General features: G+C 45.9%; 1 protein-coding gene across 1 annotated transcript; it reads right to left on the reverse strand.

The window, feature by feature from the left end:
- Positions 1–548: 548 nt before the first annotated feature.
- Positions 549–5,226, reverse strand: LOC123062131 (uncharacterized). Its single transcript, XM_044485482.1, has 4 exons — positions 4,863–5,226; positions 4,056–4,466; positions 1,825–2,239; positions 549–1,085 (listed from the first exon to the last, which is right to left on the reverse strand). The coding sequence occupies exons 1-4, from the start codon at positions 5,092–5,094 to the stop codon at positions 896–898; spliced, it is 1,248 nt and encodes a 415-aa protein (XP_044341417.1). The 5' UTR covers positions 5,095–5,226; the 3' UTR covers positions 549–895.
- Between the last annotated feature and the right edge of the window lie 21,188 nt (positions 5,227–26,414).

The raw sequence follows: 26,414 nt of genomic DNA on the forward strand, positions 1-26,414 counted from the left end.
CCCACGAGAAGTAAATGTTTTGATGTTTCAAAAAAACTAGAAAAAAATTCAGGAAGTTAAGAGGATGATGTTTTATTGCCACACAAAATTTCAAGTTGAAACACATTACGAGATGTGAGATATGAAAAAGACAAAATCAGCATAGAATAGTCCCGAACAGTAATGTCACTATTCAAGGCTGAATTTGTCTTTTTCGTAGCTCATATCTTGTAGTGTGTTTCAACTTGAAATTTTGCGTGGCAATAAGACATCACCCTCTTAACATCCCCTATTTTTTTCAGAACTTCAAAATATGGTTTTCATGAAGTTTTTATTGAATATTGGTTTCCGTATGATATTCTCCCAGTTAAAAGGGAGCTAACGAGCTCTGGAGCCAAAACTGGTTATTCCTTGTGCAAACTCACGAAGACACATGCGTCCTTTTTTACAAGCAAAGAATTGTCACAGCACAATGTCATTTCTCATCATTTACCGAGACACGAACAAATTTCTGCTTCCTTGCCAAAACAGATTGTCATCATCCCACCACTACCAAGGACAAGAAGATATAACGGTTTGCCACATAACAAAGCTGAAGAAGAATTTACTAGAATCAGCGAGGCGTAGCTTTCTTATTCAGGAACAATTAATAGTTTCTTCACTAATCGCTTGTGCAAAGTGGTTTGCACGGGCATGGTATGTTCGGAATATAAAATATAGTTTCCTTCGGAAGGAGCAAAATATACAGTAAACCTACAAAATAGTGCAAAGAAGGGCAGCAAAATGAAGTGCAGAAGGACACATCTTTCTCCTTATCCATGTATTGCTGATAGCCGTACAAATATTGAGCATGACGGTCCCCATAATTGATAACAAGGGAGATGAAATATTCCAACCGGAAGCTCCATTCTGCAGCTTATGCAGCTTGCCTTAATTTTTGTGTCTTCATCTTCAGCCGGTCCATGAACTGAGAGTTAGCCTGGAGCCTCCCCTTAACATAAGCATCTCTAGCAGCATTGGCCAACACATCGGCTTTCATCGCATCTTCCACTAGAGCATACAGTGTTCTCAAGCAATCTTTTCTGTTCTCTTCTCGATGATCAAACCTGCAGCAGTAATTCAACTATTATCTACAAGTAGCCCCAAGTGATGTTTGTAGGAATACCATCCTGAAATCTGCAAGTATAATAAGCCAAAGAACGAATATAGCATATAGATTTAAAAATAGGCAAATGCTACCCCTACTTGGGTTGTTCACCATAAACACATCCAACCAATCATTGAAATGCTGAAATTTTCTACTAGCATTCTTCGATGTTTCAATATACAGTTTATGTTTGCCAAACCACAAACTTTAAGCATACCTAACAAGCACCTTGAATAATAAGCAGACGAAGGCTGAAACTTGCCAGCAAACTTCACTGCCAAGTGCAGAGACAAAAGTACAATACAGATCAAACTTAACTGACTTGCATATTAGATACTAGAGCGCTTAATATGGTAACCAGAAAATATAGCATTTCAGAACAGATCAGAGTTTTCGTTTGGCAAACTAACAGAATATGTACTTGTTTAATCATGCTTTTTTTCATCTCATAATTAACAGTTGCAACCTTCATCTAACGGGTGTTCCATTTTACTATCTGGATACATAATCTGCCCTGAATTTGAAGCAAGGACTACAGTCAAAGTACTTATATTAAGACGCAAGGACTACAGTCAAAGTGCGTCTACAGAGAGTACAGTTCTGCAAACAGCAAAAAAGAATCTCAGCAATATTAGTGTTACATGCAACAAACTGAGTGATACTAGTATGGACGATGGAAGCAGGAACATTTGGCATACCTTTCACTGATTATTGTGAGCTCATCTTTTCCTGAATTATACCTCTTTCCAACAACCTCACGTAATCGACGGAAAGCATGCCGTGAAAGTCCCAGTTCCTTGACAGTTACACTGAGTTTAACTTTCCTATTTTTGGGATGCCATGCATCACCACCAGGGGCAAAGACAATGCGTGACTCCCACCTTAGAACAGGTCCCTCACCAGGTGGATCATTCAACTCGACGCTCTTATTATCTGCCCCAGAAAATTCATTTACAGTCAGCGGTTCTGCTTCCATCAGTTCTGTGCACTCTGAGACCATCTTATCCTCAAATTCTTTAAATAGCTCATAAGCCTGCTCAGGTTCAAGCTCCCCCCTCTCACACATGTCCCCCAACTCGTTAAATTTGGCCTCCACCTTTTGCTTTATCTCATCTGGATGTAATACAACAGGATATACAAAATGAGTCAAAATACATCAACCACAGGAAAAAATACAGGGAATATCAAAAGAACCCCGACAGTCTATATGGATATAACACCCTCCTAAGGTATGCATGAAAAAAAGATTTTCATATCTAAGTAATAACATGCGCAAGTCAATAGCTAGGTTGTTTGCAAATACACACCCAATAGAAAGCAAACCAGATAGCATGTAAAAAGGGCCACAATGAGGTAAAGATGTACATTCGGTTGACATGATCAGTATCTAAACCCAAATGAATACCAACTCCATAATAATAAGTTCAGCGTATTAACATATCATTCATAATCACTGCATGTGCAACTTATTAGCTAACAGCAGTATTTTTCTTCAGTACTAACTACTAAACTGGTGAATAAAGGTCCATTCAAAAAAAAAAACTTCTATTGGTGGGTACTTGTACATCCATGCCAACAATTTCTCCAAAGACAAGCATGTTGTGCATCCACTTACAATGCATGTTCAGCGACGCATAAAGACTAACAACCCTCCCAATATGGTGCCCAAGATGTCCAGGAAACTCACAAAGATTTCATATATATAATTTTATGCAGTAAACAATCACATAAAACTAGATAGCAAGCGGGAAAATCATAAGGGTATCAGTAAAATGAATACATAGGCGATAAGGACATGGTACTGGCTGAATTTTGTTCACGGTAATGCTTGCTAGGGTAAGGGCCAGGAATGCTGGACAAACAGAAGGCTCTCATTATGCAAGATACAAATGTGCGCCTAAGCGATGGAAACAAAGTAATGAACTAAATTGAAGAAGTGAACTAATTATGGAAATCTGACTCATGGAATCCAATTATCTTGTATTGCTACTGGAGATGGAGAGATGTTGCTTCACTATTGCAGGGGGCTTGTGCCAATAGAGATATGGCCTCAAACAGATGAAACATAATATGACAGTGCTATAGACTTCTAAATCTGAATCAAGAGTCGATGCAGAAGTCCTGTATCTACGATACTTCAAATATACTAATGACAGCCATAAGAGGTACTTGCAATAAAGACTGGCGTGTATAACAAATCGTCCACATACAAGATAATAGAGACTGAAAAAGCTCACAAGAACTGATCAGTTAAGTGAGAAGGACAAAGGAGAGACAAGGAATATTCCCTGCTGCATATGTAAGGTGGAAATATGATAGGTCCGTCTAGCTGGTTGACCATAACATATCTTTGAAGAGGTGAGAGGAAAATAGACAGAACATGCCTAAAACAAATCTGTCCAAATCTTCTTTGATGGCAATACAAGACCATAAAGCGATGCATCACCCAACAAAGACAAAAGGAAGCATGGTCACACTAACTTCCTTTGGGTTCGTATTCTTCTAGAGGTTTACAATACTAACAGTCACATACATACTGAATGAAAAATTCTACGGCTATTACTTGGTCCTTCGTGGCATAAGCAGTTTAAGTTACATATGAACCAAAATGAAAACAACTCAAACCCTATTAAATTTTATTTTAAGACATACAAACAATAATCACTTCGCTGAGTTTTTTGAAATTTCACCACAACTGGCAAACCTGAAATACCATGCCAAATAAATCTATCTATCATGGAACTAACTAATATGGCAAACAAAATTCTATTTCTCACCATTTTATTGAAAATATAATCTGCCTCATCCAATCTTTAGCCCCAGTTCGACCTAGGCACTACATTCAACCCAAGCAAAGTAAAAATTGAATTTGCGAAAGGTACTTCCATTATAGCAATTACAGAAAGAGGGAGATATAGATTCCACTAACCGGGTAGTAGCTTGTCCCAGTGGAGCATGTCCTCGAGGATATCCTCGCACTCCTTCATGTTACTCAGCTGGCCTTCCTCTGTTGCCTTTTCTGTTGCTTTCTTGACCACCTCATCCCACTTGGTATCATTCATGTTAAAATACTCATTGGCCTTCATCTTTTTCTCAACATACTGCCTCGCGTTGTACAGGTCAGTAAGCTCCTCATCAGTTTCATACAACTCCTCAAAGTCAGCCTCAATGTCCCGATCATGGACCTGAGGAAGTGGCCTGTCGCGCAGCTCCTCGATAAGTTCATCATCAGTATCACTGTGTGCATCTGCAAGATTCCGCTCGAGAACAGCCATAGCGACAGGCGATAGCTCCGACTCATCCTCCACCTTATAGTAAGCTTCCAACCTCCGCTTCAACTCTGCAATCAGAGGAATCATCAAGAGCAGATGCAGAAGAACGATTCAATATGGTACACATGCCGTGGCACCGGAAGAGCACACATTTTTCCCGCTTGAGTGCGAAGTGTTTCTGGGCGCGGCATTTGGTCGAACAGATGAAAACCTAGCAACAGTATCCTTCCGCATGTTGCTATTAGGCTCGGAAGTGAGGGATGCGGGCGGCAGCAGCATTACTATAGGTGGTGCATTTAGTCGAGCAGGAGGTGTGGGCGCGATCTCTCCGAGAAGATGGTGATGTTCGACTGTGGACAGGCAAAAATGCACGTCCTTCGACTCTGTGGCAGAGCATTTGGCCGAGCAGCTAGTGTTCGTGCGTCCGTTGGGTCGAGAGAGCGAAAATGTTTGAGGAGAAATACCTTCGTTTGGGACGTCGATGGCGGACGGCGGAGGGGGAGGCGGTGGCGTGGCGGCCGAGGGAGCAGGAGGGGGGGGCGACGGCGCGGCGGCCGGGGGAGAGGCGTCGTCGGAGAGGAGGCGACGGGAGACAAGGAAAGGGAGGTTGTTCTTGGTTGTGGGGATACGAGAGAGGGGTGGGGATGGGCGGAGGCGGTGGGAGTGGTGGTGGAGATGGGTGAGAAAGCGCCTCATAGCGGCGGCCGGGAGAGGGTGAGGAGGACGGTCACTGGAGCTTCGGCGCTCGCCGGAGATTTAGGTGGCGGGGGCGGAGCAATGGTGCGGCGGCGGGGGATAGAGAGGGATGGGCCGAGAGCTAGGTCACTCGCGGAGTGTCTTCCTCCTTTTTTTGACGAAAAAAAATTATCCTCTTCTTTGTGATGGGCCTTTAACAAAAATACCCTTTGGGCCGGAATGTAGACTGCTTGCTTACGCTATTCTAGTTTCCAGTGCTAAAAACAAAAACATGCTAAAAAAGTTCTAAAAACAAAAAGGTTATAGTTATAGAAAAAAAGGTTATAATAGCATCTTCAATACGTGCCCTGTTTTAGGGCATCAAAATGGGCTTTGAGCAAAATACAAATTTATAACACCAAAAAGTGCTTTTTAGGGCAAAAAAGAAAAACGACACCTCCAATAGATGTTCTAAAATAGGGCACTAGTGCTTCAACAGATGCTCTAAAACAGGGCCGCCGTATCAAAATTTGTTGTCTCCAAATGCATTTATCTTTATCTTTATCTTTACCTACTAATAAAGCGGCTATCGCTTCTGGTCGTCCGTCATTAAATACCCTCCAACTTGGTTAAAATTACCCATCAATGCCACCCATAAGTGAAAAACGATTCGATTTTTTGGACTAAAAATCGACGCCTCCTTCGTTGTTTTATAGGGGCGCGACGACCAGAGATTACAGAACAACGAGTATCAGAGTGGTTGGCCGATCGCTCTTTTAGCGGGGAGACCAGGGTTTGATCCCCAACTTCCACAATTTTTTATCTTTCTTTTCTCACGCTATGCATTCATGGGCCGGCCCATGTGTGGGGCTTCACTCCCCTGTTTATTTTCATTTTACATTTTTGTCTTTTCTTTTCTCATTCTGTTTTCTTTCTTATTTAAATTAATTCCAGATTTTAATATTCTAAAAGTTGCGAGTTTGATAAAAAAATCATAAGATATATGTGAATTCAAAAATGTTTAGAAAATCATAAAAAGTTTGCAGTTCAAAAAATGTTGGTGGTTTTGCAAAACTGTTCGCAAAATTATAAAAAAATCACAAATTGTAAAAAATGGTCAGGAAATAAAATCAAGTTCATGATTTTGAAAAAATGATCGTGTATTCAAAACATATTCGGGAATCTGAAAAAACAAATGTCCATGAAATTTTAGAAAATGTTCACAATAATAATAATAATAATAAATAAATGTTTTTTTAAAATTTTCCCCAATTTAAAAAAACATCGATTCAAAAAATGTTTGTTGAGTCAAAAAATGTTAATGAATACAAAACCGGTTCATACATTCAAAAAATTGTAAACAGAACTAATGTTCATGATTTTTTTCGAGAAAATAAAAAATTTCAAAAAAAATTGTCGATTCGAAAAACTGTTCACCGATTCAAAAGTATTTTATGTCTAGGATTTGATTAGTTTTTCAAAAGTCTTTATATGTCTTGGCATTGGGAGTAGTTCGTGGTCAATGAGATTTGTTTTTAAAGTTTTAAACGTTTCCTTGCGCAACATAATGACAAGTGTGGCATGCACTCGCAAACTCATAGCCTTGGGATTTACCATGTCGAGTGCATTGTGATCACGTGAAGATCGCGGCCATCATCGGCTAGGGTGAGAAAAAAATGGCAACATGGTGAACCACTATGTTAAAATAGAGTACGCTCATATATCAGGATATTGAGTCATATTTGTTTGGTTAGCCATAATTTTTTGTCTCCCGTTACAACGCACGGGCATATTTGCTAGTACATATAAACATAAAAGTATCATAGCCTACCAATTTTCACTTTCTCCATTGTCATCACATTGTCAACATTGGTCTCGTTATGAACATTGGCCTCTCATGATGATCATTGACTTCTTTCTCTTCACTGTCATGCGGTGCATCGTCGATGACGCGACCCAATCCACCAAAGTTGGCTCTCATGGCACCCATGGTGTTACCAAAACCATCTCACATGCCACCCATGCCACGCAAGTCTCCTCCCATAGCACCCATTATACTACCATAGCCACCTCCCATAACACTCGTCATGTTACCAAAGCCACCTCCCATCATGCTCATCAAACCACCCATAAATTCTCTGATGCCATCATCCATGCCGTCATGCCTCATCCCTTGTCGCCATCCAGACTGACATCTATCATGTTCCTCATGAGCACGGTATTCTTCACCAACAATTCATCGTGACAAAGCTCAACATATGTTTTGCTTTGCATCGAGACCACTTGTGTCCATGAACATATGTTTTTCTACTTTTTCTTCGGTCTTCTTGAGCTCGTCGGCCTCCGCCTTCCTATGCTCAAGCTCCAGCTTCCGCTCCTCAGACATAGTCCTCTTCTCCACGATGCCGCCTTGCGCTGCTAAACATCTCCCTCTCCTCTATTTCTTTCATTCTCAAAAGGCCTTTTTTTCTTTAGCATACTCCTTTCTCGCAATGACAATGGCTTTGAAACCTTACTTAGGATCATTGTCTTTTACTTTTGTTCCCTTTTCTTTCTTTCTTTTTACCATCGGGCCTTCTCGGTTTGGCAATGGAGTTGGGAGTGGGGCTCTTTTCCCCTCATAGCCACTTGATGCATCATCATCATCATCATCATCACAATCAACAACCGAACTCTTCCTCCTAGGAACTTTAAACAACTACTGGTTCTTCCACATCTACTCATGTTTAAGATTTTTGTAACTACGTAAGAAAGTGAATGGTCTTCCTTTCTTCTTCCTCTTGTCCCCTTTCTTCCCTCTTTGTTGAAAAAAAACTTGAGCAAGCAAGAGATACAACACAATTAAGAAACATAGTTAGCCACCTATGCATATGATACGTCTTCAACGTATCTATAATTTTTGATTGATCCATGCTATTATATTATTAATCTTGGATATTTTATATGTACTTTCAAGTAATTATATATCATTTTTGGGGACTAACCTATTAACTTAGTGCCTAGTGCTAGTTGTTGTTTTTTGTTTGTTTTTGGTTTCGCAGAATATCAGTACTAAACGAAGTCCAAATGCCACAAAACTTTTTGGAGATTTTTTCTGGACAAAAGAGACACGAGAAGCATCAGGATAAGACCAGACGATGGACCATGGGCCCACAAGCCACCAGGGCACGCCCTGGTGTGTTGTGGGGCCCACATGGCTCCGTCCTAACTCCTCCTCTATAAATTCTCTAAAATCGTGAAACCAACAAAGGAGTCCACGAAATACTTTTTCTGGCGCCGCAAGTTCCAGAACAACGAGATCCCATCTGAAGGCCTTTTCCGACACTCTGCCGGGGGCGGATTCGATTACGGAGGGGGCTCTTCCTCATCCTTGCTGCCCTCCAATGATGCGTGACTAGTTTACCACGGACCTATGGGTCCATAGTTAGTAACTAGATGGCTTCTTCTCTCTTTTTGATCTTCAATACAATGTTCTCCTCGGTGTACTTTGAGATCTATTTGATGTAATGACTTTTTGTGTTGTGTTTGTTTGGATCTGATGAATTATGAGTTTATGATTAGATCTATCCATGAATATTATTTGAGTTTTCTCTAAACTCTTTTATGCATGATTACTGTAGCTTATTTCTTCTCCGATTTATTGGTTTGGTTTGGCCAACTAGAATGATTTATCTTGCCATGGGAAGAGGTGTTACGGCATATCTCTCTCAAGGTAGTTTTGGTGATTGATGACAACATGTTTGCGGACTAATCTTGTGCTTTGAATAATTCATAGATTCTCCCCTGGCATGATACGCTTTCTTCCCCTCGGAGTGTATTTCAAGACGCTGTAGCTCTTTCGTTTCTTTCTCGGTCGACTAGTTGCGTAGAGGGCACCATACTATCAAGAGGGGGTCCGCTGGGGTATTGCATGGGTGGAATCATCACGTACACATCAGCTTCTCACCCTCCGAGCTTTTCCATTCCATTGTAGAGTTCTCTCCTCTCTTCCTTGTCCTGTCTGGGTCCAAGCGGTAGTACCACGCAACCCAGCGGTAGTACCGCTGAGGAGCCACAAGCGGCAGTACCCTCCACAGCGGTAGTACCGCCCGTGGCTCCATAGCAGTAGTACCGCTGGGGTGCCTAGCACCTCCGCCTCGTCCTCAGCATCTTTGGAGAGATTCTCTCTCTCTCTTATGCGCCCCAACGGTAGTACCGCACTGCCAGCGGTAGTACGGCCGAAAGGTCACAAGCGGCAGTACCGCTCCACAGCGGTAGTACCGCCCGTGACCCCGCTGTCGTAGTACCGCTGGGCAGTCTGGCTCCTACCGCCTCAATTCGAGAGGTCTTTTTCTCGTGTCGGGTTTTGCGGCACTAGTCGTGGTTGTAGAGGCGGTAGTACCGTTCTTGGAGCGGTAGTACCGCCCCTACCACCGCGGTAGTACCGCGGTTGGGTCCTTTCCTACTAGTCTCCTTTGCGCGGCAGTGCGGCTGGCTGGCGCGGCAGTACCGCTGTCCTGGCGGTAGTACCGCCCCCTCTCAGCGGTAGTACCGCCCTGTGCGGGGCTGGTTGGTGGGGGGCAACGGCTGGATTATTGCCCCCACTATAAAAGGGAGTCCCCTTCTTCTCTTTGACCTACCTCTTCTTCCCCCAAGCTCCATTTATTGCTCAAGCTCCATTAAATGCTCCAAGCTCCATTTTTGCCCGATCTATCTCTCTAGCCAATCAAACTTGTTGATTTGCTCGGGAGTGGTTGAGAAGGCCCCGATCTACACTTCCACCAAGGGATTTTTGATTCCCCCACTCATCCCTAGCGGATCTTGTTACTCTTGGGTGTTTGAGCACCCTAGACGGTTGAGGTCACCACGGAGCCATAGTCCATTGTGGTGAAGCTTCGTGGTCTTGTTGGGAGCCTCCGATTAAGTTGTGGAGATTGCCCCAACCTTGTTTGTAAAGGTTCGGTCGCCGCCTTCAAGGGCACCAATAGTGGAATCACGGCATCTCGCATTGTGTGAGGGCGTGAGGAGAATACGGTGGCCCTAGTGGCTTCTTGGGGAGCATTGTGCCTCCACACCGCTCTAACGGAGACGTACTTCCCCTCAAAAGGAAGGAACTTCGGTAACACATCCTCGTCTTCACCGGATCCACTCTTGGTTATCTCTTACCTTTACTTGTGCAAGCTCTTTAGTGTTTCTTCCCTTGCTTGCTTGTATGCTTGTTGTTATTGCATCATATAGGTTGCTCACCTAGTTGCACATCTAGACAACCTACTTTGATGCAAAGTTTAATTTGGTAAAGAAAAGTAAAAATTGGTAGTTGCCTATTCACCCCCCCTCTAGTCAACCATATCGATCCTTTCAATTGGTATCAGAGCCTCGTCTCTTTATTAAGGACTTTACCGTCCAAAGAGTATGGTTGATACCGTAGACGGTGTGGAGGAACACTCCGGTGTGAATCCGATCTCGTCTACGGGCGATGGGGGAACCTCGGTCTCTCGTGAGGAGTTCAATGTGGCCTTGGAGACATTGAAAACCTCCATGACGACCGAAGTTGAAAGCATGTTTACTAAATTTCTTGAGGGGCTTAAACTATCCACCGCACCGTTGAAAGTGGGTGACCCCGCCAACAAGGTGACGGATGCTATCCCCGACAAGGGGGAAGCTAGTAGTGAAAAGGCTCCTTCTTCTAGTGGTAAGAATGGCACCGACATCTTTGCCCATGTGGAACCACCACTTGTTTATGGTGGACCGGTTCCTTCCACTCATTTGAATCATGCCGGTCCTCCCCCTAAGATTGTGAAAAATGAGGATTTTGATTCTTGGGTTTACCGCTTTAAACGTCATTTAAATCATGTGAACACTAACCTTTGGAGAATCATTGAAGAAGGTTTCTATCCACATGATCCAAGCAACTTCACTCCTCGAGAAGCCGCGGACAATCAATTCAATGAGAATGCTCTCTTCATCATTCAAGATGCAATTCCACCCGAAGACCTACCTCATCTTCGTCCCTTCGCCTTGGCCAAAGATGCATGGCATTGTGTTGTCTCTCTCTACCGGGGAAGCGCAAGCATTCAACGCTCCAACTATGAAGTGGTACAAGATGAGGCCGATGAGTTTGCAATGAAAGAAGATGAAGAACCTCGTGAGCTTTATCGGAGAGTAACCAAACTCGCGGTCTCACTACGAGATCACGGGAGCAAGGACACGGATGACAATTGGATCAAGCGCAAATTCCTCAAGGCAATGATGCCCTATCACAAGGCCATGTCCTCCGTCATTCGTCAAAGACCGGACTTCCACACTTTGACCTCAAGCGAAGTGTTGGATGAGTTTGTGGCCATGAACATTTTGGACAAGACCGCCGACAATGCGGTGCTCCGTTCTCAACGGGCAAAGAAGCCTAACCTTGCATTGAAGGCCAAGCTCACCGTGGAAGAAGAAGAAGAGGAAGAAGAGGAGAGCAACCCCGAAGATACGAAGTATGCATATCATGAACACATGGCACTTGCTTCAAGGCAATTTTGGAGCAAGAAAAACTCGAGGCCAAACTTTAGCAAAAACAACTCGAGTGGCACGAGGGGCAAGCAACGTGTAAGGACTTGCTACAATTGCGGCAACGTGAGTCATTTTGTTGCGGAATGCCCGTATGAGAAGAGGGAAGACAATGGTGGCAAGCTCATCCGAAAGGACAAGGCCAAGTCGTTCCCCAACAAGAACAACTTCACCAAGAAGACTCCTCCCAAGGCATTGGTTGTGCAAGAAGAGTACAATGAGGATGATGACGATGATGAAGATGATGAGTCGGTTGCCATGGCCTCCGTTGCCACTGCGACGACGTCACGGGTGTCTCTCTTTGACTCACCCAATGAGAGCATCACCGCCAAGTGCCTCATGGCTAAAGCCACCAACAAGGTAACCCCCAACATCAAAACTACCATCATTAATCATCCTTCTCCGACGGATAGCATTAATGAACTTGAGGGAGCTAATGTGGAGGCTAACGAGTTTGAGGCCTTTATGGGCAAACTCAAGGGAAAATCCAAGAAGCACTTTGTTGCTCTCTTGGAACAACTTGGTGAAGCCAATGACATGATCGAGGCTCACGAAGACACCATCACTAAGATGGAAGGGCATAGTCGTGACTATGCCGATGAGATTTCGGATCTTTCCAATGCTCTTGAGGAAGAGCGTGGTCTACGTTTGGCTCTTGAGGAGTCACACAACGTTGATCATGCTAAGTTAAAGAAAGATTATGATCATGTCCTCATAGTTTCTCATGTGCTAAACTCCGAGAAGGCCGAACTTGAGGTTGATCTTGCTAGACTCAAAGAGGAGTTTGATCTACTTGACAAGGCTCACAAGGTCTTGAAGGGTGCTCATGCTAGCCTCAAAGAGTCTCATGATCAACTTCAAGTAAAGCTAACCAAGGAAAAAGCCACTTTCCCTCGTATGATGTTAATTGATAATGCAAATGCTACTAACCCGTGTTGTGAGCATGTGCATCTCGTTGAGGAGAACGCTAAGCTAAAGGGACAACTTGAGAGAGGTCTTGCAACTTGCATACAAGGCAAGAAGAACCTCAACGATCTCTTGATCAACCAAAAGGGGGTTGTGGCCAAGGAAGGGGTTGGGTACGTGCCCGACTCCAAGAACAAGAAGAAGAATGACAAGACCAAACGACCTCCTCCTCTCATGCAAACCTTTGTGAAGGAGGGAGAGAGTGCCTCCGAGGAGAAGAAGAAGAACAATGTCAAGAAGGGCAATGTCACCCCTCCCAACAAAGCCGGCGATTTTAATCCTTCTTATGTGTTATGCCGTGCTAGTGATGGGCATGTTTATGCCAAATTTGTTGGTTCTCTTCATGAGTACATTGAATGGTCTATTTGGGTTCCAAAGACCCTTGTTACTAACATCAAAGGACCCATTACAAAATGGGTACCTAAAACCAAGCATTGATCTCTTGTAGGTGTTTGCTTCCGGTGGTGGATCATGGTTGCTCGATAGCGGAGCTACAAATCATATGACCGGAAGCAAGGACTTGGTGGTGGACGTGCACAAGGTTCCATCTATGCCCACCAATGTCGAGTGGGGTGACGCCTCATCTTCTAAGGTATTGGGACTTGGCAAGGTGGTCATCTCTCATGATCTCACGATCGAGAAGGTCATGCTTGTTGAGTCCCTTGCATACAATTTACTTTCCGTTCGTCAACTTGCAATCATGGGCTTTGCCACTTTCTTTGATATCGATACCGTGGCCCTCTTGTGGAGCAAGACTCTTAAAGTAGCCTTTGTTGGGCATGTCGAGAACGGTCTATATGTGATTAACTTTTCGGAGCGACCCACTAAGACCGCGACATGCCTAATGGCTAAAGTTGATGTGGGATGGCTTTGGCATCGCCGTTTAGCCCATGTCAATATGAGATCTTTGCAAAGTCTCCTCAAGGGGGACCATGTCCGTGGACTAACGAATGTTAGTTTTGCTAAAGATCGTGCTTGCAGTGCCTGTATCGAAGGAAAGCTACATGAGAAGGCTCACCCTCCCACGACTATCATTTATTCGAAGAGGCCTTTGGAGCTCCTTCACATGGATCTCTTTGGGCCTCCATCCTTCGATAGTCTTGGAGGTAGGAAGTATTGCTTGGTGATTGTGGATGACTACTCAAGGTACACCTGGGTGTATTTCTTCAAGAGGAAGAGCGAGACCCAACAAACCGTCATTGACTTTGCAAATGAAGCACAACGTCAACACAATGCAAAGATCTTGACAATAAGAAGTGACAACGGCACCGAGTTCAAGAACTACACCTTGGATGAATTTCTTAGTGATGAGGGAATCAAGCATCAATATTCCGCACCCTACACCCCTCAACAAAACGGTGTTGCGGAGAGGAAGAACCGGACGTTGATGGATGCGGCAAGGACCATGATGGCGGAGTTCAAGTCTCCGTACAACTTTTGGGCCGAAGCCATCAACACCGCGTGTCATGCATCCAATCGGCTCTACCTCCGCAAGGGCTTGAACAAGACTCCATATGAGATACTCACCGGTAACAAGCCCAATCTCAAGTACTTCCGGGTATTCGGGTGTAAGTGTTTCATTCTCAAGAAAGGTGTTCGGTTGTCTAAATTTGAGGCTAGAGCTTATGAGGGCATATTTGTTGGCTATGCTACAAACTCTCATGCTTACCGTGTCCTCAATAAATCCACGGGACTTATTGAGGAGACGTGTAACGTGGAGTTTGATGAGAATAACGGCTCCCAAGTGGAGCAAAGTGGCACTTGTGATGTAGGTGATGAAATTCCTCCCCAAGCCATAAGAAGAATGGGTGTTGGCTTTATCCTACCCATTGAGGAACCCCTTGTGGCCGAAGGAGAAGGACAAAGCTCCACTCAAGTGGAGCCATCACCAACCCAAGGCCCACACGCTTCCGAAGAACAACATGAAGGCCCTCATCCTCAAGAACATGACCAAGGGCAAGATCACGCTCAAGACGGTGTTGACACATCAAGTGATGCCCAAGGTCAAGTTCTCTCCTCCGAGCAAGTTCAAGAACAAGAACAAGCCCAAGACGACGCTCAAGATGATCAAGTGACCACTCCTCGTCTCACCCCCGAGGAGGAATTAGAGCGTCGTGCCGCCAAGGTTGCTTCCAAGCTCTCCACCAAGGATCATCTCATGACGAATGTGCTTGGAAGCTTAAGAAAGGGGGTAAGCACTCGTAGACAATTAGCAAATTATTGTGAGCATCACGCGTTTGTCTCTTGTGTGGAACCCCACAAGGTCTATGAAGCGCTAGAAGATCCGGATTGGCTCAATGCCATGCATGAAGAACTCAACAACTTCGAGCGCAACAAAGTGTGGAGATTGGTGCCAAGACCGACTGGGAATCACAATGTCATAGGAACCAAGTGGATATTTAAGAACAAGCAAGATGCCCATGGGATTATCATTCGCAACAAGGCTCGTTTGGTAGCACAAGGCTACTCCCAAGTCGAGGGTATCGACTACGGTGAAACCTTTGCTCCCGTTGCTCGTCTTGAATCCATTCGCATGTTGATTGCATATGCTTCTCATCATAACTTTAAGTTACAACAAATGGATGTGAAGAGTGCTTTTCTTAATGGTCCTATTAATGAATTGGTTTACGTCAAGCAACCCCCCGGGTTCGAGGATCCCTACTTTCCCGATCATGTGTATCAACTCGATAAGGCACTCTATGGCCTTAAACAAGCCCCACGTGCGTGGTATGACCACCTTACCGAGTTGTTACAAGACCGTGGTTTTGAAGTTGGGCTAATCGACCCCACTCTTTTTACTAAGAAGGTCAAAGGGGAGTTGTTTGTGTGCCAATTATATGTTGATGATATTATCTTTGGTTCTCCTAACAAAGCTTTCAATGAGGAATTTGCCGCTCTCATGACCTCAAAGTTCGAGATGTCCTCCATGGGAGAGTTGAAGTTCTTTCTAGGGTTCGAAGTGAAGCAAAGAAGAGAAGGAACCTTCATCAATCAATCCAAATACACTCAAGACATGCTCAAGAGATTCAAGCTAAGTGACGTCAAGCCGGCCTCCACTCCAATGCCCACCAAGTGCCAACTTGACTTAGATCCCAATGGTAAAGTGGTGGATCAAAAGGTATATCGTTCCATGATTGGATCCTTGCTTTACCTTTGTGCATCTAGACCGGACATCATGTTGAGTGTGGGAATTTGTGCACGGTTTCAAGCCGCACCTAAGGAAAGTCACTATGTGGCGGTCAAACGAATCTTTCGATATTTGGCTCATACCCCAAACTTTGGCTTATGGTACCCAAGAGGATCAAACTTCAAGCTTGTAGGGTACTCGGATTCCGATTGGGCGGGAGACAAAGTGGATAGGAAGTCCACTTCCGGAGGGTGCCAATTCCTTGGTTGCTCTTTGGTAAGTTGGTCTTCCAAAAAGCAAAGTTGTGTGTCTCTCTCGTCCACTGAGGCGGAGTATGTTGCCGCCGGTAGTTGTTGTGCACAACTCCTATGGATGAGGCAAACTTTAAAGGATTACGGTGTCACTTGTGACAAAGTGCCTCTTTGGTGTGACAATGAAAGTGCCATCAAGATCTCTCTCAACCCGGTGCAACACTTCAAGACGAAGCATATTGAGATTCGGTATCACTTCATCCGGGATCACATTAGGCGAGGAGAGATCGAGCTCAACTATGTCAACACTCATGACAACCTTGCAGATATTTTCACGAAGCCCTTGGATGAAGCAAGATTTCGCGAGTTAAGGCATGAGCTAAATATCATTGATTCGAGCAATGTGGCTTGAACCCTTGCACACCCCACCACGCTCAATTTGTTGTCTAGTTTAGGTGTAGGCATGGACATAGGGGGAGTGTTGTTCTCTCAATGAACTCTCCCTCCCCCCATTATGCATAAATTGATCAAGTCTTTCACTTTAGCCATTGTTGATGGTACTTGTGCTTCAAAGACGAGTTTTGGTCATGGGCCCAAGGTTAAAATCTTCGCGGCGCCATACCTTTTGACTCAAACATAGGTGGCCTCGGCCACCGCCCTCTTTTGAAGAGGTGTGTCTTGGTCGTTTTGCTGTCGTGCTCTTTTTTCTTGCCGTTTTTGTCGTTCCTTCGAGCAAAAGCCGTGTTGGTTTGGTTGTCATGGCGTGCTGGGCGGTACTACCGCTGGTGGTGCGCGGTACTACCGCTCATGAGCGGTACTACCGCCCCCAGCGGTACTACCGCTGAGGGACGGGACCAGGGGGTTAAGTCGGGGCAGGGGGAGGTTTCTTCTCCCCCATACCCATTCACTTCGCCCCCTCTTTCCTCTTCCTCTCTCCAGCCTCCACTCGCCGCGGGAGGGCTCCGGCGGATCTCCGTCTCCGGGGCGTCCCTCTCCATTTCCTTTGGTGGAGTCGATCCCCACCCCGTTCTCTTGCCATGGATGCCGGTATTGCCCCCGTTCCTTCTTTCCTTTTGTCTCGTTTTCAGATCTTGTTTCTTAGGGGCAATGGTGGTTGCATCTCTAGATTTTTGGCCAAATCTAGGCTTGAGTTGGTTGGAGAAGGCAACTAGACTATCTCGATTAGAGTTTGGTAGGAATATTTTTGAATTTGGTAGGCCGGTAGTGCCGGATCTGACCACGGTAGTAGGAAACCGCTGTTTCACCGCCTCGTGCTGTAGGAAACTGCTGTTTCTCCGCCTCGAGCAGTACTACCGCTCTCATTGGAGCGGTACTACCGCTTGACCTCGAGCGGTACTACCGCTCTCTTGGGGCGGTACTACCGCGGGCATGTCACGGTACTACCGCTGCATGCCAAATTCCATCATTTTCCTGCCTTACCTTGATCATTTTTGTTGAGTTTGTTGGCTTATGCTCGTTCTTTCTGGTTGTTTTGCGTGTTCTTGTGTTTGGCTCCAGGTGATGACCATTCCGAGCAGCAAGGTCGCCGTATCAACCCCGGGCGTGCTACATCAAAACGCTACCGCACCTCAGAGCCAGCCGGTGGTTCCTCGAGCACCCAACCGCCTCCAGCAAGTGCATCTGCAAGTGTTCCTCCACCTCCTCAGCAATCGAAGCGATCCGCCAACAAGCCAAAGGGAAGACTGTGACTGAGATGACCAACAAGGAGTTTTGGGAGAAGCGTCGCCGCAACCCCTATGCGGTGGACCAAGAACCCACTTTGGTCAACCGCCCGTTCTGGAACCGTTTTCAGTTTGCCATCTACTTTGATGTGATCAAGGCCAAGAAGAATCTTTTTGTTGATGTTCGCTCCATTGACACTGATGCTATGGAGAAGGACCCGGAGTACTTTGGCGAAGCCCTTCAGATGTGCACTCAGCTGAACATTCTCAGGATCATGCAATTCAACAAGGATTTCGATGCGGATTTGGTGGCTCAATTCTATGCCACCGTCCATCTTGGGACGGATGTCGACAGGACTCTGACATGGATGACCAATGGCAAGCTGCTTTCCGTCAAGTGGAAGGCTTTCATGGAGTTACTTGATGTGGTGGATCACGGGCTTGAGACTCCTGTCGGTTTCCGCCCTCACCGCAATGCTACGTCCACCCACAAGCAAGCCCTTTGGCCCTACTGCACTGTGAAAGTTCACCCAGTAACTGAGAAGAAGACCTATGAGCTGTCTCCGTATCTGGACATTCTTCATTGCATCTTCCGTGAGACTCTCTTCCCTCAGGTCGGGAATCTGGATATGGTCCACTCTTACCTCGTGGACATGCTCCTTTTCTGTCAGCATGAGAAGGAAGCAAGCACTGGACAGAGCCTAGATATTTCTCATGTCATGTGGTCTGAACTTCTCTCTGCCGTGTCTGAACGCAAGTGCCCTATATATGGCCCATCCATCATGAGGCTCATTGAGAGGGCCTGGGCACAGACTTATCCCAGAGTGTTGCTAGAAACTGGAGACTTGGTTTCTCATGAGATCAAGCGCCTGAGGAAGAAGGACAATTGGTCCACCCCGTCTGCTGCTGCTGCCACAGAGGGTCCGTCTGCTGCTGCTGCCATGGGAGATCCGTCTGCTACTGCTGCTGCCATGGAGACCGAGGGTGGGGCAGCCACTGATGATCACGAGGAGGATATTGGCCCCTCTAGTGCTGAACCCTCATGGGCGAAGAAGCTTAAAAACAAGTTGAAGAAGCTTTTCTGCATGGAGTCTCATGGTCAGTACATGACTCATGTGGCGGAGAAGCATGCCAGGATGCGCCACAAGGAGCTCATGCGTCAGTTGGGAGCGACATTTGCCAGTGGTTCTGAGGGTCAGATCACTGAAGAGGAGGAATGGATTCATCAGCATTGCCCTTGGACCGACTCCGATGCCGAGCAGTTTTCGACCCACGATGAAGATGCAGAGATGTGATGTTCGAGATCTTCATCTTCCCATCACCTGGAGTCGTAGCGTCACTCTTTGCCCTTTTTGGTGTCTCGCTGCCAAAGGGGGAGAGAGTGTAGGGATTTGTGTTTGTTGCCGTGCTTTGAGTCGTCTTGTGGTTCTTGTGTGTTCTCTCGGTGTCTTTATTTGGTTTGGTTTGGTGTGAGACCTAAGTTCTAGACATATGGTGTGAGACATATGCTCCCTATCGCTACCTTATTACTTATGTCTATTCAGAGTACTGTAGTTTATTATGAGATGCATGCTTGTCCTGTTTATTCTCTTCTCTCATATATCTTGTGCTTAGTATTGTTGGACTATAAAATATAGGGGGAGTGTTGATCCGAATGTGTGTGTCTTGCCATATCTAGGTGCACACATTCTGGGGGAGCCCGTCTATATTTTGTAGTTCTTAGTTTTCTTCGTTTTATTTCTTTTCCTTGCGCAAATCCCTAGTTGTCATCAATCCACCAAAAAGGGGGAGATTGTTACGGCATATCTCTCTCAAGGTAGTTTTGGTGATTGATGACAACATGTTTGCGGACTAATCTTGTGCTTTGAATAATTCACAGATTCTCCCCTGGCACGAGACGCTTTCTTCCCCTCGGAGTGTATTTCAAGACGGTGTAGCTCTTTCGTTTCTTTCTCGGTGGACTAGTTGCGTAGAGGGCACCGTACTATCAAGAGGGGGTCCGCTGGGGTATTGCATGGGTGGAATCATCACGTACACATCAGCTTCTCACCCTCCGAGCGTCTCCATTCCATTGAAGAGATCTCTCCTCTCTTCCTTGTCCTGTCTGGGTCCAAGCGGTAGTACCGCGCAACCCAGCGGTAGTACCGCTGAGGAGCCACAAGCGGCAGTACCGCTCCACAGCGGTAGTACCGCCCGTGGCTCCACAGCAGTAGTACCGCTGGGGTGCCTGGCACCTCCGCCTCGTCCTCAGCATCTTTGAGAGATTCTCTCTCTCTCTTTTGCGCCCCAGCGGTAGTACCGCACTGCCAGCGGTAGTACGGCCGAAGGGTCACAAGCGGCAGTACCGCTCCACAGCGGTAGTACCGCCCGTGACCCCGCTGCCGTAGTACCGCTGGGCAGTCTGGCTCCTACCGCCTCGATTCGAGAGGTCTTTTTCTCGTGTCGGGTTTTGCGGCACTAGTCGCGGTTGTAGATGCGGTAGTACCGTTCCTGGAGTGGTAGTACCGCCCCTACCACCGCGGTAGTACCGCGGTTGGGTCCTTTCCTACTAGCCTCCTCTGCGCGGCAGTGCCGCTGGCTGGCGCGGCAGTACCGCTGTCCTGGCGGTAGTACCGCCCCCTCTCAGCGGTAGTACCGCCCTGTGCGGGGCTGGTTGGTGGGGGGCAACGGTTGGATTGTTGCCCCCACTATAAAAGGGAGTCCCCTTCTTCTCTTTGACCTACCTCTTCCTCCCCCAAGCTCCATTTATTGCTCAAGCTCCATTAAATGCTCCAAGCTCCATTTTCGCCCGATCTATCTCTCTAGCCAATCAAACTTGTTGATTTGCTCGGGAGTGGTTGAGAAGGCCCCGATCTACACTTCCACCAAGGGATTTTCGATTCCCCCACTCATCCCTAGCGGATCTTGTTACTCTTGGGTGTTTGAGCACCCTAGACGGTTGAGGTCACCACGGAGCCATAGTCCATTGTGGTGAAGCTTCGTGGTCTTGTTGGGAGCCTCCGATTAAGTTGTGGAGATTGCCCCAACCTTGTTTGTAAAGGTTCGGTCGCCGCCTTCAAGGGCACCAATAGTGGAATCACGGCATCTCGCATTGTGTGAGGGCGTGAGGAGAATACGGTGGCCCTAGTGGCTTCTTGGGGAGCATTGTGCCTCCACACCGCTCTAACGGAGACGTACTTCCCCTCAAAAGGAAGGAACTTCGGTAACACATCCTCGTCTTCACCGGATCCACTCTTGGTTATCTCTTACCTTTACTCGTGCAAGCCTTGTAGTGTTACTTCTCTTGCTTGCTTGTATGCTTGTTGTTATTGCATCATATAGGTTGTTCACCTAGTTGCACATCTAGACAACCTACTTTGATGCAAAGTTTAATTTGGTAAAGAAAAGCCAAAAATTGGTAGTTGCCTATTCACCCCCCCTCTAGTCAACCATATCGATCCTTTCAAGAGGTGCTTTGTAATGGGTTAGATCTTACGGTGCTCAATCCCAGTGACAAAAGGGGACATGACACGTATGTATCATTTCTATTAAGGGTAAAAAGATGGGGTTTATTCATACATGAGTTTATCTTGTCTAAATCATGTCATCCTACCTAAGGCATTACTCCGTTTTTCCATGAACTTAATACAGTAGATGCATGTTGGATAGTGGTCGGTGTGTGGAGTAATAGTAGTAGATACAGGCAGGAGTCGGTCTACTTGTCTCGGACATGATGCCTATGTATGATCATTGCCTTGGATATTGTCATAATTATTTGATTTTCTATCAATTGCCGAACAGTAATTTGTTTACCCACCGTATATTATTTTGTTGAGAGAAGCCTCTAGTGAAAACTATGGCCTCTGGGTCTATCTTTTATCATATATTAAAACCAAAAATACCTTGCTGCAATTTTCTTTTGTTTATTGTATTTTGTGTTTTTTTGTCTGATCTATCTATCAAAAACTATACAATTTAATCTTGCTTGTAACTGTCGAGGGATTGACAACCCCTTTGCGCGTTGGGTTGCAAGGATTTGTTGTTTGTGTGCAGGTGATGTTTACATAGTGTTGCTTGGTTATCCTACTGGATTGATAACCTTGGTTTCATAACTGAGGGAAATACTTATCTCTACTGTACTGCATCATCCTCTCATCTTCGAGGAAATCGCAACGCAGCTCACAAGTAGTAGCATACTTAAAAGAGAAAGCACTCAGATGTAGCAAACAATCTGCTTATCACTTTCATTGCAACCACTTGAGTGACAAAATCTTCATTCACAACCTTTGTGCATTGCAAAAATGTATCATCATAAACACTACAAATGTGCACATAAAATATAATATAGCACACCTCACCTCATCATTCATTACATTAATCTCAACATGACAAAAAGTAATTGGAAACAAGTGTATTTTTAACCTTTTCGACATTTCATCGAACAAGTTGCGAACATCAACGGTGGGCGTCGACGGCTCCTCCTCATGGCTGGAGGTGGTATGGAAGGAGGCACGAAAGCAGTAGTAGCCGCAGACAAAACAATAGTTGCAGTAGGTGATGAAGCAAGGAGGCCATGGTGGCGCCCGTCTTTGTCTTCTCGCCCGGGATGAAGACATGGATGGTTCGCATGACAGCCACTTCCCGCCCCCGACACCGGATCGATTGGCCACGACAGCCTTCTTCCGCGCCAATGAATCCTTTACAAGGGCGGCAGTATGTCATGGGCCCCCAAAACTGATGCGCCGAGGCGGGGGGGGGGTGTCAGTGTTGAATCCGGCGGATCTCCGGTAGGGGGTCCCGAGCTGGTGATCTTAGCTTGATGATAACAAGACAAAGGGGTCACGGTATTTTACCCTAGGTCCGGGCTCTCTCAAAGAGGTAAAACCCTGTGTCCTGCTTCTGTTGTATCGATTGTGGGTGGTTACTGTTGGGGAACGTAGTATGCAATTTCAAAAAATATCCTACGATCACGCAAGATCTATCTAGGAGATGCATAGCAACGAGAGGGGGAGAGTGTGTCCATGTACTCTCGTAGACCGAAAGCGGAAGCGTTAGCTTAACGCGGTTGATGTAGTCGAACGTCTTCTCGATTCAACCGATCAAGCACCGAACGTACGACACCTCCGAGTTCTGCGCACGTTCAGCTCGATGACGTCCCTCGAACTCTTGATCCAGCAAAGTGTCGAGGAAGAGTTTCATTAGCACGATGGTGTGGTGACAGTGATGGTGAAGTGATCCACGCAGGGCTTCGCCTAAGAACTACGGCAATATGATCGGAGGAGTAAAAGGTGGAGGGGGCACTGCACACGGCTAAGAAATAATTGATGTGCCTAGAGGTTCCCCCTGCACCCGTATATTAGGAGGGAGAGGGGAGGAGGCTGGCCTAGGGCGCGCCAAGTGGGAGGAGTCCCACTTGGACCCCTAGTCCAATTCACCCGCACCTTTCCTTTTACCAGAAGGGGAAAGGGGGAAGGAGTAGGAGGAGGAGGAGGAGAAAGAAAGGGGGATCGCGCCCCCTCCCCTTGTCCAATTCAGACTCCCCATGGGGGAGGGGGCGCGCCACCCCTTGTGGGTTGCCTCCCCTCCCCTCTATGGCCCATATGGCCCATATCTTTCCCCCGGGGGTTCCGATAACCCCCCCCCCCCGATACCCCGATAAAAACTATAACACTTTGGAACCATTCCGGTGTCCGAATACTATCGTCCAATATATCAATCTTTACCTCTCGACCATTTTGAGACTCCTAGTCATGTCCGTGATCTCAATCGGGACTCCGAACAATCTTCGGTCACCAAAAAACATAACTCATAATACAAATCATCATCGAACGTTAAGCATGCGGACCCTACGGGTTTGAGAATTGTGTAGACATGACCGAGACACATCTCCGATCAATAACCAACAGTGGAACCTGGATGCTCATATCGGTTCCTACATATTCTACGAATATCTTTATCGGTCAGACCGCAATGACAACATACGTCATTCCCTTTGTCATCGGTATGTTACTTGCCCAAGATTCTATCGCCGGTATCTTCATACCTAGTTTAATCTTGTTACCAGCAAGTTGAAGGAAATATGCCCTAGAGGCAATAATAAAGTTATTATTTATTTCCTTATATCATGATAAATGTTTATTATTCATGCTAGAATTGTATTAACCGGAAACATAATACATGTGTGAATACATAGACAAACAATATGTCACTAGTATGCCTCTACTTGACTAGCTTGTTGAATCAAAGATGGTTAAGTTTCCTAGCCATAGACATGAGTTGTCATTTGATTAACGGGGTCACATCATTAGAGAATGATGTGATTGACTTGACCCATTCCGTTAGCATAGCACTTGATCGTTTAGTTTGTTGCTATTACTTTCTTCATGACTTATACATGTTCCTATGACTATGAGATTATGCAACTCCCGTTTACCGGAGGAACACTTTGTGTGCCACCAAATGTCACAATGTAACTGGGTGATCATAAAGGTGCTCTACAGGTGTCTCCGAAGGTACTTGTTGGGTTGGCGTATTTCGAGATTAGGATTTGTCACTTCGATTGTCGGAGAGGTATCTCTGGGCCCACTCGGTAATGCACATCACTATAAGCCTTGCAAGCATTGCAACTAATGAGTTAGTTGCGGGATGATGTATTACGGAACGAGTAAAGAGACTTGCCGCTAACGAGATTGAACTAGGTATTGAGATACCGACGATCAAATCTCGGGCAAGTAACATACCGATGACAAAGGGAACAACGTATGTTGTTATGCGGTTTGACCGATAAATATCTTCGTAGAATATGTAGGAGCCAATATGAGCATCCAGGTTCCGCTATTGGTTATTGACCGGAGACGAGTCTCAGTCATGTCTACATAGTTCTCGAACCCGTAGGGTCCGCACGCTTAAAGTTCGATGACGGTTATATTATGAGTTTATGTGTTTTGATGTACCGAAGGTAGTTCGGAGTCCCGGATGAGATCAGGGACATGATGAGGAGTCTCGAAATGGTCGAGACGTAAAGATCGATATATTGGACGACTATATTCGGACATCGGAAAGGTTCCGAGTGATTCGGGTATTTTCGGGAGTACCGGGGAGTTACGGGAATTCGTATTGGGCCTTAATGGGCCATACGGGAAAGGAGAGAAAGGCCTCAAAGGGTGGCCGCACCCTCCCCATGGGCTGGTCCGAATTGGACTAGGGAGGGGGGCGCCCCCTTCCTTCTTTCTCCTTTTCCCTTCCCTTTCCTTCCCTCCTACTCCTACTACATGGAAGGGCTCCTAGTTCAACTAGGAAAAAGGGAATCCTACTACCGGTGGGAGTAGGACTCCCGTAGGGCGCGCCATAGAGAGGGTCGGCCCTCCCCCTCCTCCACTCCTTTATATATGGGGGCAGGGGGCACCCTAAAGACACAACAATTGATCTCTTGATCTCTTAGCCGTGTGCGGTGCCCCTCTCCACCATAATCCACTTCGGTCATATCGTAGTGGTGCTTAGGCGAAGCCTTGCGTAGGTAGAACATCATCATCGTCACCACGCCATCGTGCTGACGGAACTCTCCCTCAAAGCTCGGCTGGATCAGAGCTCGAGGGACGTCATCGAGTTGAATGTGTGCAGAACTCGGAGGTGCCGTGCGTTCGGTACTTGGATCTGTCGGATCGTGAAGATGTATGACTACATCAACCGTGTTGTCATAACGCTTCTGCTTTCGGTCTACGAGGGTACGTGGACACACTCTCCCCTCTCGTTGCTATGAATCACCATGATCTTGCGTGTGCGTAGGAATTTTTTTGAAATCACTATGTTCCCCAACAATGGCATCCGAGCCAGGTTTTATGCGTAGATGTCATATGCACGAGTAGAACACAAGTGAGTTGTGGGCGATATAAGTCATACTGCTTACCAACATGTCACACTTTGGTTCGGCGATATTGTTGGATGAAGCGGCCCGGACCGACATTACGCGTACGCTTACGCGAGACTGGTTTTACCGCCGTGCTATGCACACAGGTGACTAGCGGGTGTCAGTTTCTCCAACTTTAGTTGAACCGAGTGTGGCTACGCCCGGTCCTTGCGAAGGTTAAAACAACACCAACTTGACAAACTATCGTTGTGGTTTTGATGCATAGCTAAGAATGGTTCTTGCTAAGCCCAGTAGCAGCCACGTAAAACTTGCAACAACAAAGTAGAGGACGTCTAACTTGTTTTTGCAGGGCATGTTGTGATGTGATATGGTCAAGACGTGATGAGATATAAGTTGTTGTATGAGATGATCATGTTTTGTTGAAGTTATCGGCAACTGGCAAAAGCATTATGGTTGTTTCTCTATTGCATAAGATGCAAGCGCCAAATAATTGCTTTACTTTATCGCTATGCGATAGCAATAGTTGCAAGAGCAATTGTTGGCGAGACGACCATGTGACGACACATTGATATAGATCAAGATGATGGAGATCATGGTGTCATGCCAGTGACGATGGAGATCATGACGATGCTTTGGAGATGGAGATCAAAGGCACAAGATGATGATGGCCATATCATGTCACATATTTTTGATTGCATGTGATGTTTATCTTTTATACATCTTATCTTGCTTTGATTGACGGTAGCATTATAAGATGATCTCTCACTAAATTATCAAGGTATAAGTGTTCTCCCTGAGTATGCACTGTTGCGAAAGTTCTTCGTGCTGAGACACCACGTGATGATCGGGTGTGATAGGCTCTACGTTCAAATACAACGGGTGCAAAAGAGTTGCACACGCGGAATACTCAGGTTAAACTTGACGAGCCTGGCATA

The sequence above is a fragment of the Triticum aestivum genome, chromosome 3A (assembly GCF_018294505.1).
Source record: "Triticum aestivum cultivar Chinese Spring chromosome 3A, IWGSC CS RefSeq v2.1, whole genome shotgun sequence".
NCBI lineage: Eukaryota > Viridiplantae > Streptophyta > Magnoliopsida > Poales > Poaceae > Triticum > Triticum aestivum.

Bases quoted from the DNA above. Each gene is read 5' to 3' on its own strand.
- LOC123062131 (XM_044485482.1), bottom strand. From the start codon at position 5,094: ATGAGGCGCTTTCTCACCCATCTCCACCACCACTCCCACCGCCTCCGC. The intron at 4,467-4,862 runs GTATTTCTCCTC...CTCTGATTGCAG, and splicing joins CATCGACGTCCCAAACGAAG to AGTTGAAGCGGAGGTTGGAA. The intron at 2,240-4,055 runs GTTAGTGGAATC...TATTACATCCAG, and splicing joins CTGGGACAAGCTACTACCCG to ATGAGATAAAGCAAAAGGTG.